The sequence below is a fragment of the Saccostrea echinata genome, unplaced genomic scaffold, assembly GCF_033153115.1.
Source record: "Saccostrea echinata isolate AGI-Se365-2 ecotype Australia unplaced genomic scaffold, CSIRO_AGI_Sech_v1 ptg000009l, whole genome shotgun sequence".
Taxonomy (NCBI): domain Eukaryota; kingdom Metazoa; phylum Mollusca; class Bivalvia; order Ostreida; family Ostreidae; genus Saccostrea; species Saccostrea echinata.
This window is the reverse complement of record NW_026889758.1, coordinates 15,007,913-15,019,036: the sequence shown is the minus strand read 5'-3', so window position 1 is coordinate 15,019,036 and position 11,124 is coordinate 15,007,913. Positions and strand designations below refer to the sequence as shown.

General features: G+C 35.1%; 2 protein-coding genes across 2 annotated transcripts in view; one reads left to right on the top strand and one right to left on the bottom strand.

Moving 5' to 3' along the window:
- Positions 1-1,492: 1,492 nt before the first annotated feature.
- On the bottom strand, positions 1,493-6,544 carry LOC133181840 (uncharacterized). The gene is made up of 3 exons (XM_061316466.1): positions 5,825-6,544; positions 4,442-4,650; positions 1,493-3,683 (listed from the first exon to the last, which is right to left on the bottom strand). Exons 1-3 carry the CDS (start codon positions 6,429-6,431, stop codon positions 3,516-3,518), a joined length of 984 nt encoding a protein of 327 aa, XP_061172450.1. The 5' UTR covers positions 6,432-6,544; the 3' UTR covers positions 1,493-3,515.
- Positions 6,545-7,331: 787 nt separating this feature from the next.
- The window catches only part of LOC133181839 (probable serine/threonine-protein kinase yakA), a 39,997-nt gene continuing 36,204 nt past the window's right edge, over positions 7,332-11,124 (top strand). Inside the window, exons 1-2 of the mRNA XM_061316465.1 lie at positions 7,332-7,433; positions 9,664-9,788. Of these exons, the coding sequence (XP_061172449.1) occupies positions 7,381-7,433; positions 9,664-9,788 (178 nt within the window). The 5' untranslated portion in view covers positions 7,332-7,380. The remainder of the gene's footprint in view (positions 7,434-9,663; positions 9,789-11,124) is intronic.

Here is an 11,124-nt window from a genome sequence, read left to right as displayed (position 1 = left end):
GTAGATGTGCAATAAAATTTCGGAATTTCGATCGTCACATTGGAGGCGATTAGGTAGGGGGGATATTTTCTACAAACACCTTGTTCCCTGACCTCCTCTTACGTTTTATGTTCAGTCCTCAATTCATCTTTTGGAATCTGATTGTTAGTGTCTTGTATGTTCAGTAAGGTTTCGTAATTTTGATTTTCACTGAGGGTGCCAAATAATGGCAACAATGTTTTTTTTTAACAAAAACCTGATTCCCTGAACTCCTCTTACATTTTTTTCAGTAGCTCAATTATATTTTGGAATAAGTTTGGGAGTGTCCTGCAGATGTGCATTTAGGTTTCAGAATTTCAATTTTCACCCTGGGGCAATGGGGGATCCAAGGGAAGTTTTCTGTAAATTATGGAGTCTTCCCTTGCTGCCCAAATACGAAGATGGGTACATTTAGAGACAAACAACTTCGTGTGGACATTACTGTCTTATGACAGCATCTAGTTTTGTTAAAAATTAATTTATTTTTAGTGTATGAACGCAAACATTTATGATGATTATCTTAAAAGGTTTTTATAGTGAAATTTACGTAATGTGAAGTTGTCAACATTTTAATCATTTTTAATTATTTAACACCTAAATGATTCACTTAAATTGTCTTCCGTACGTTGTGGTTAACTGAAGTATTATACAAATACGATTTGGGGCTTATAATCATTGGAGGATTTTGATCCTTCAATTTACAAAGTGAACATAAGTGATTGAACTTAATGAGACACCTTTCATGGTTACCTGGTTAAGGTGCACCAGAAAGAATTATAAAAGCATTAAACTTTTGAGGGACTGATGTTGTGGTAAGGCTTACAATGGTTTTGACCCCCAGCAGGAGGGCAATCGGATGTTTCATTACACAGGTTTTCGGTAGACGTTGTATTTCGCCTTAAGTCTAGACACTTAAAGAAAGAGGTCCTTTTGTAATATATATTTCGAGTCGTTTTAAGAGACATGCGTAAGTTACTATAAATAATACTCCAAAACACAGTTGTGCCTCGTTGGCAAACATCCAAATTTCAGGAAGGAATAACCTTTTTATATTTTGAATGCGCTCTTAAATTTATTTAAAACAAGCAGACCCTTTAAAAGTCAGATCACGCACACTTTTGGTTGCAGCACGCGCGCTGAAGAGTGGCATGCGAATTCAATATGTCATTCTTCAACCTGAAGACTAAAAACATTTGGCTAAGTAAAGGAAAAAACTATGGAGGAATAAATCAAAAACGAAAATTAAAATACACAACTGTCAAAAGCACAAAATTTAGAGAACGAAATGTTTTCTTAATAATCAAACATAAACACGATCATAAAATAGAAATTTATAAGTCACTATATTTCATTTGTACGAAATAGTATTTGTCCCATCGGAACGTTATCTCAAGTTTTATTCAAAGTTATAGTGTTTTATCTCACTACCACAGAAAACTGCACTCCAAGCCAATAAAAACAAAACTAATTTGCAATTGTTTCGTTCATTTTATTTTATTATTTTTCTTTCAAAATTTTTTTATTCCATCTGAAAATTCATACAATATTCGTTTTTTTTTCCCTTAAACTAGAAAAATAAACATAGAACAATGTACCCCGTAATATCACTCTTTGTACCCGGATCAGCACTATCTTCAATGAACTCACAATGCCCATCAAATAAAAAATCGCTCGGGATCACATTTCGCTTTTCCGAAATAGTTTTATCAAAACTGAGACGGCAACAAACATTGTGCGATTATAACTGTAAGGATGGCCAGAAAAAAAACTTACGTTTGAATAAATGTATGAATATGCAAAACATTTTAATGTATAAATGTTTTTTCCTGAGACCTTTGCACAATAAAAAGTGGTAAACAAATATGATGTTTTTTCTTGTGTGAAAAATGTTTAAAAATATGAAATTTTGAAGGAAAGTATGTCGAGTATAAGATAAGGGAACAAGAGAGATTGAATGTAGCAAAGTAAAAATAATTTGCACCAGTATTAAGAGGTTATTAACAAATTGAACGTAAAATGTATTTGATTTAAAGAATAAACTATATATTATCGTTGGCACACCGTATAGGCACGTGACTGATTAGGGGGACACAGTCCGGTGACTTTTTAACTGGGGATATTGAGATCAATGGAAAACTTAGCAATCTTTTCAGTCTAACATCTATTTACATCAAACATATGTACAATGCTTAGATCTAATCAATGTGATCTAAATCCAACAGAGAAAAAAACCCCTCTATCGCTCTGTTGACATGGAATCAACGCCAGAAAATAGTATGTACAAATATTATACAAAACAAGTGCAACAACAAATCTGCAGTCTATGAATAATAATTCACATTTAAAGACAATGTGGTTTGTAAACAGATTGAAATAGCATATTATAAACACCATCTCATTCCTGATGACAGATGTTGCATCTATTAAAAAAATCAACACACAGGGACAGATAAAAATCATTGTGCGTTATTATTATTTTGATATCAGCAATTTAAGCAAAAGTTATTCTACTGTATATTCTACTGTATATTATAATCTTTCACAAACACTAGTCAGTCTCGTGTATTCTCGATGGTTGCGTGATCTTATCAGTCGAGGCGTTGTTAGACTGTCAGTATTGAATACAAGGTCACTACTCACTCTCTCACTATGACTGTGTCAAATCAATAAATTCCTGCAGTATCTAATCATTTCTGGATATATACGTTTTCATCTTCCCTTTATAACACTGAAAAATCAATATACCATTAACCTGAATGTGGCAGTGACTATAACTAGCGATGAGACTGGGTGTGGCCAATGTTATATAACTAGTCATCTATCCGTATCGTCTGAGCTAGCTAAGCTACACCTGAACATTTTTTGACACTGTCTTGCTATCTGTTCTACGTTTCAAAAAAAAAAAAAAAAAACAAAAAACAAAAACAAAAACAAAAAAACGCTACTTGAACACATTTTTAGGGAGATATTGAGTTTTGATTATTTTCTTACATGAAACATAACTTTCGAAATTTGTAACACCTTGAAACATGAAAACAAAATACTCAAAGGCCGACATATTGAAGCACTCGCTCTGTAAACTGCTTGTTTTTTCGATGAGTTTGCACCAATCTTCTGATTTAAAAAATCTCAGTATTATGTCAAAATGAGAGACATGCACCAAATACTGTATATTCGACGTATGTATAAGCACTAACAACTAAGAGGAAACACTTGAATACAAACGAAAATATACACTAACTAGTTTGTAAAAAAAAAAAAAAATGAGATCCAGAAAAATTTGGGCTAGGCCACAAAACTGAGCAAACACAACAAGCTATTTCATCGTAATTACAATAATTTCTTGTCGTTTAACGGTGTTTGACATTAACTCGATCGGACTCAGAGTAGAATTAATCCATTGCATAATTTACATAAAGCACCCAATGGAAGCAATAAGTTCCAAAATATAAGGTTATAAATGTCGTTGGAGTACTCTGACTCAAACAATATTTCCGTCAACATTTCGGGGGGAAAACATCATCCTCGAAGTGGTCGTTTTCATCATTGTCATGGCGAATTGACACCGGGCTGGAAATGAGACTCCTGAGACTATCCCATAGGTGAGCCATGTTAAACCTGACGGAGCCCGGGAACGACTGCGGTTCCCCAAACAATCTGGCTCTCTGAAAAAAAAAAGTTTAGGAAAAATCTAAAATGTGTTTGCATTATTTGTAGTGCTACGTTAATAAAAAAAAATTAATTGGAATTTTAAAAGCACGCTTAACACAGTTAGAATGCTGAATTTTGATAATGTCGGTATTTGACTTTTTTAGGCCTGCATATGTTACGAGGTTTTCAGCTCAAGGTTACTACAGATATTCTAACACACATATCTCTGTAGCGTAAACTGCGAGGTCTGACACGCGGGCCTCTGCCTTATCGTGATAAACATTTTATGTACTTTTATATAGATATCAGGATGTTTATTGGAACTGACAAACAACCAGCAGTTGTTTTGACATTGGTAAAATTAAGTTGTTAAAAAAACCCCATGTAATCTGCATTTCAACAAAACTGTTGCAAATCGTACGCAAAAGCACTCCATGAACTTTATTTTTATTTTGGTATATTTATATTACGTACACAGTCAATTAATTCCTGTTCCATTTTTCTGTAATCACGCATGCACAATAGGCGCCATATGATGCTTGGTGCACACACCAACCCCCAGACATCGAGTACATCAACTGCTGCATACTATCGACGATTTTTTTTTTTCACAGAATTTCGTGATTTTTACTTTCAAGGTATTTGTACAGTAGAACGTAGAAACCATTTTTAAACATTTCTTTTAAAACATAGTTTTAAAGCTTCTCCCCATACATCATGTACACGCATAAAATATAACTTGCACGTTGAGTGTGATGTTAATAATACTTACACGTGGGGGTGTTGTAAAAGCGTAATGAAACTCGTCACTGATTCTCCGGAGTTCCCTCCCGACCGCCTGCTCCTGTTGCTGGCGGAGAGAAGGGACGTCGGGGAGGGATACCGAGCGGTCACGTGAAGATGGAATGATGTCTGGGAGCGGACTAGAGGTGGACGGATTCTGTTCCCCTGCCGAATTGTGTCGATTTCGCGCCAGGGAATCTGTAAAGAAAATAAAAAGTTTTTTAAAATAGTGTGTATCTAATCGATAACAATGACAGTATATTTCGAATTTAAACCTTGTTATTGCCTCATATTTAGCTTATTTTTGATAATATGGGCAGTGTGTTTAAGTGGGCAAAAGTCGGGTACAAGGTGTGGGAACAGTATTTTTTTTTATTAATTACATTTAATTCATATGTTGCCAAATGAATAAAACGATTTAAAATAATGCCGATTTTAATTTAAACTATTATTATCATGGTCTAGCTTTGTTTGGCGTTAAGATCATGGACAAAAGTCTGTATTGTACATACAAAAATAACACATATATCAGGACGTAATCGATGATAGGCTTTCAATCTATAAATAAAGCTGATGTAATCACTATACCTGCTAGAATGTGCAGGTAACTCCACGAGAGGGGTTACCCACCTCGAAAGCAGGTGTATAATCTACATGTTTATTTAAGTTAAATTAAAAATCAAAGATAAGGGCACAATTTAACCAACCTAAATGTTTGCTTAGGAGGACCAGATTACATGAGAATATTAGGATGTCTTCTGATTGATGAGTGTGAAATGTCAACCTCCTGTCAAGTTAACCTGTTTACCTTGGCAGACGATAGTTGCCCTGGTGACGAATTCGTCTCCTCAGAGAACTATAAAATCAGTAGTTTTGTAATAATTATTATTAGTATCGTCGTCACCCTAGTGGTTTTGCGGTTCTTGGTCTACAGTGACACACGAGATACAAGGGAGTTCACTTGACAAATGTTTGCAGTTTCCGCAGCACATTTCCGCAATGACTATCACATGATTCACAATTTTGGCTTCAAGTCAGAACTAGTGTTTATACTCTCAACTAATACTCAATCTCTGTTCAGTGACCTTCTGTCCTCAAATGATTTTTGTTTCTTTTTGTGTTGATAATAATGAAAATTATTTTTAAAATATATACTCGTATACATATATAGATCCATTTATATATAAAACTTCTACTTCATAATTTTCCTCTTCAGAAGCAAATCTGAATTGATTGAGAGTTGTATAAATAATTTTACTTAAGCCCTCTTAGGTACATCGTCGCAAGCCACGGGTTTTGTGTCCATTCTATTTGTGGAAATAGAATGGACACAAAACCCTTGGCTTGCGACGATGTCTTAGGTACAACTTACCTCGTATATGTCCATAAGGGTGAAAACGATCAATCACATCATGTACGATTTGGCAAGTTGGGGTGGGAGTCTGGGTTCCAACAGACCGATTTTCAATAGGTCGAAAGTAACATCCGTGTCTCCGCGAGCGGGTTCTTTGGAAAGAAACCCCTCTGTTTTGTGATGGAGAGGATATACTAAGATGAGGTTCACTATCTATCCCTTGAATCAAATCCAATTGCATTTCTCTATCACTTTCCCTAGGGAGGGGTGCAGAAGGACGAGAGGCCAAAGGTATCGATGGCTCAGGTCTCGGAGAATTTGGGTTCGACAACACCATCTCAACTTCCTGATCGCTGGTATCTCCAGACAATTGTTCTTCTAAATCAAACACACCAGAACTTTCAAAACTTTCATGAAAAGGATGATCACCCGATTTCGAGGGGATGTCATCAAAATTAAACATAAGTTGACCTCCATGAGCTGCAGGTGAGTTATCCGTGTGATATCCACTGTCGCGTTTTCCAGAATTTGGTCTTTTAAATTTTCCGTCCTTTGAACACACTGAAAATGCTGAGGGACTCTCCTTTACATCTTCTCCGGAGTTTCCTTTTGAGGATTGTTGCATTGTGAGCACTACATCGAAACTCTACTGAAAAAAAACTTTATTTTGTTACCATCAGAATCGAGAAAACGTTCTGTTTATGCTTGACGAATGTATATGGAGGAAGTGTCTCTGTAATTGATCTTTACTGCATAAATTCAACACAAAGCTGGAAATTTGCCAACATTAAATTATAACTGGTTTCATTGTAAAAGGATCATAATCATTACAAATAAGTAAAAAAATAGCTTATTATCTTTGGAAGCCTAGGCTACAAAACTAAAAACAAGTGAATTGGTTAAATTTACAAAAAATTCAACATTATCTCATTTTGGAATTCTGCCTGTTTAGATTTTTTTTTTTTTGGCGTAATGAAATATAAATTTAATAATTCTTACTAGTTATAATCAATGAAACCCCATTTGACGTCCATAATAAAAGTCAATAACTTCGCCGAATAACAATTACACCTACCTCTCTGGATTAAGGTTGTGGACGTTTCCCGCAAAAAATCTGTAGTAATAGTAATTTGCACACGTGAACCGTGATATACGCTTGCTTGATTTGTTTGAAAACATTGCATCACATTCCTTATATGGAAACAACCAATCGGAAAATACAACTTGACTACAACAAGCCTCAACCTGTCTTTGGAGCTGTAGAAGTGACCGCCCATTTTCCCATCGCCAGTACTTGGAATAAAGAGGTGTCGCAATACACACTAGCATTCTGAACAGAGCCAATACAATAAGAATATCGCTCTCTTCCATCTCGGTGGGAAGAGGAAGTTTGTGATAGACAGGAAGGGGCGGGGTTTGTTTATTTTCATCACTCTCGTCTTTGACGAGAGTAGACGAGCAATGTACGGGATTTACACAGTTATGGCGGGTTCATCAAATAACACTGTCAAATCCACAATTTGTGCAGATTTTATGACAAATGTCGAGTATTATCTCTGTGATAGGATATAGGAATGAAAAATGGAACTGTTGAAATGAGTTCTAAATTCCATTCTAAAAATATACGGTTAGCTTTCTTAGATTTATTGCTCACGGATGATGAACAAAATTATCAAATATCCGAATTTCCTCCATGCTTCCTTTTTGTTTAATCAAACCAGATTATAACATTTCTGTCGGTAGTTTCCAGGGGCATTTCGGTAATTTCTACGGGCATTTCGGTAAATCAAGGGCATTTCGGTAATTCGATGTACCGCTGGGGTACTGCTACATTTGCCATTATTGCATGGAATTTTTGTAACAGAATTCTGAGAAGGTTTCATACAAAACTGTGCTTGACAAATGTGCAGATATCAGGTTGAATTTCTTCTAATCTTGTATGTGTTGGTATATATAGAGCTCAGCTTGCCAGAATTGTTCATGCTGCTTCCTGTAATTTAAGTGATAAAAAAGTTTTAAAATATAACTTGTCCACAATGAGCTAGGCTAATCTTGTCTGAGATTTTCAGTTCAGAACAATATCTAGCCAAGCGGAATCTCCGCCACCAAAAAATATCTAGCTAAGCGGAATCTCCGCCACCAAAAAATAGTAGTCAGGATTTTGACATGCAGTGTCCCAATAGGAACTTTTCAAAGCCATGATTATTATCTAGACAGAGTAAGGATAAAACATTTACTGAAATTTGTAAACAAAATGGTCCCATTAAAGGGGCATAGACACAGATTTGAAGTTAATCTTTTCTCAAATTTTCTGTATTATATCATAACTTATATGTTGCTATAGCATTTCACATGGAAATAAAATAAAAAAAACTAATTTTATCTGGAAACTATAAATTTCGGGACGCATTTGATTGACACATCTTTGCACTTTCACAAAGTAATCTTTATCCTTAATACTTAAGGAAAGTAGAAACTGTGTTGTGTATTAATGAAAAAAAATTAAAAATATAATCCAGAAATGTGAGAAAGCAAACCCAACTCACCAGTATTGTCAGTCCCTGCTCATTGATGTGTGCAGAGTATAACAAATTGAACACATCCAATGGAACGTAATGTTTTGTTAACAGGGCACAAATCAGCTGTTATTGTTAATGTTTACGTTTCACCAGGTGTGTTCAATTTGTTAAACTCTGCACGCATCACTGAGCATGGACTGACAATACTCATTAGTTGGTTTTGTTTTCACACGATTCTACTCTGAATTTTCTGGATTATATCTTTAATTTTTTAACGTTTTGCGATTGTGTCTGTGTGTGGAGGGGGAGGGGGGTTACAACTTTCATCGCTCAAGCCAGTACATTGATAAATTTTGACATTTCACTGAAGTGTAATGAGTTTTTTCTTGTTTTTAACGAACGTTTTTGCTCATTAGCATTTATTTGATAACACAGAACTTTCACAATTAGAAGTTTCTATAAATTAACATCATGAAGCGAGGCAGAGGGATTGTGTCGAAATGGGAAGTGTTATTCAATAACATAACCTTGGCAGTGTTGTGTGGGTATTCCCTTGTGATATTACATGGGGGGGGGGGGGATTCAGTGTACTTGAGGTATAAGACTTTGTTGTTTCATCTAAATTATTTTCATCTTATTTTAACCGGTAAACTTTACAATATTTTTATTACAAGCAGATAAAATCAGCAGCTATGCTTTGTTGTTTTCTATTTTCTTTTTTAAAAAACAATCAACATGGATTAATTCCGATTTTGTTGTTAGTTTATCATATCACTATATTGATTTTTTTTTGTTTTTATTAAAATGATATTTAATTAACCCCTAAATCTATGTGTTTCACTATGCATACCCCTTCTTACTGAAAAGTTTAATCCCCTAACCGCCCCAGGCTATGTTACCTGTACCTGGACAGCTGTGTGGTTCAAGTGAGAAGTGATTTACTGTGGCTAATTATCACCTCTGCATGAGTTAAATAAACAAAGAGACTTATCTGTGTGCATTGAATAAACAAGTCTGATAGTCAAATCCTGATTGACAATATATTTCGGTAGGGAAAATCGGAAATTTTAGGTTGAATTTTTTCAAATCGGGATTTTAGGGCAATTTTGCTTTCCCGATCGGGAGAGCGGGATCAAAGGGTAAAATCGGGAGGATCCCGCCTAAATCGGGAAAGTTGGCATGTATGTTATTGATAAAGCATTCCTGTGGATAAAGCATAGGTTTATCTTATGGGTAGTATCCAACACACGTATGAGATATATATATATATATAAGTCTATGCCCAAGTAAAGCATTATTGTAAATATTTCTCTCACTGGATGTGGTTGTCTATTTCAGACACTCTGACAAGCTGGTACATCTAAATCCACCACAGATCCATTTTTCTGCTTATGTCACTGGAGGACTGAAGAAACTCTTCACCAAGATTAACTCCCATGATGCATCAGTTCTTCCTTTATATGGTACTGAATTACGTGAATTTCCTAAATATATGTATATAATAGTAAATCTAAGTTTTTAGCTCTACTGGTCAATAAAATTTTCTTCACAAGTTGAGCAAACTAAGGTACATATATAAAAATTCTTTATCCTTTTTTTTTATTTTGATGCAGGGCTAGAAATAGTTATTTTTCTTCACTGGTCACTCGGGCTACCACTTTAAATTTTCACTGGTCAGCTCAGTACTTTCACTGTCCAACTGGGCCAGTAGATTTTCAAAAGACTGGCCGAAAACCATGAAATTAATAGTTATGTTTTGTTTATATTATGATAATTAATAGTACAAACTTAACAAAACAAGAAGCAACAAAACATGAACTCACAATCCCATCAAGTTAACTAGCCCGACCATAAATGAATTAAGTTATGCTTAAATAAAAACACTGACCTTTCATGCCCTCTAGAATGCACTAGCCCCAGTAAAAATTCACTGGCACCAGACCAGCAGGCCATCAATTATTTCAAGCTCTGTGATGAATAGTATTGACAAATTGTTAATAAAAATAGAAAATTTTTAATAAAATTTTTCAAAACCCTACTCCTAAGAATTTTGGTCTGATTTTGATAAGATTTTTCAATGCAAATAGACCACACTAAGATATATGATTTTTTTTTTATCAGGTTTTGATTTTGATGAATGGTGTTGCCATAGTTACTAAAATTAGAAATTTTTGTAAAATTCCTTGAAAAGGCTTCTCCTCCTACAGTTTTAGTATTTCAATTAAATCAGACATGGGTCTCTTCCCCACTTTAAACCATCACAGTAGCTTAGTTGGTACAGCGCTCGCTCTGTGATCAGAAGGTCGTGTGTTTGAATCACAGCCACGACTGACCTAAATTGATATAAAAAAAAAATAGGCAGCAGCTGTTCCTTCGCCAAGTGCCGGTACTTTGAAGTGAAAGTTGCGGGTCATTCGGATGAGACCTTAAAAACCGAGGCCCTGTATCACGGTAGGCGTTGGCACGATAAAGAACCCTCACTGCTCAATGGCCCTGAGTGCCAAGTAAAGGTCTAAATTTGATGCCCTTCACCAGTATATGGTGACGTCTCTAAATGAGTGAAAAATTTTCAAACAGGACATAAAACCGTATACAATCAATCAATCAATTTCCCACTTTAAAGCAAAATTCTACCATTTAAATTTGCTCAGTCCATTTTAAAATTTATATTTCGCTCTCTTTTTTTAAGTCTCTCAATTTTTTCCAATTTTGTCGTTTTTGTCCAATAAATCTGTTTTGGCTTCACTTTATACCTACTTTATTGATTCATTTCATTGGTTCGTGGATTTTAAAAGTATT

Excerpts from the sequence above, each read along its gene's own strand:
- LOC133181840 (XM_061316466.1), bottom strand. The coding sequence starts at position 6,431 with ATGCAACAATCCTCAAAAGGAAACTCCGGAGAAGATGTAAAGGAGAGT. Across the intron at positions 4,651-5,824 it reads CCCTTATGGACATATACGAG|ATTCCCTGGCGCGAAATCGA; the intron begins GTAAGTTGTACC and ends TTTTCTTTACAG. Across the intron at positions 3,684-4,441 it reads CTTTTACAACACCCCCACGT|AGAGCCAGATTGTTTGGGGA; the intron begins GTAAGTATTATT and ends TTTTTTTTTCAG.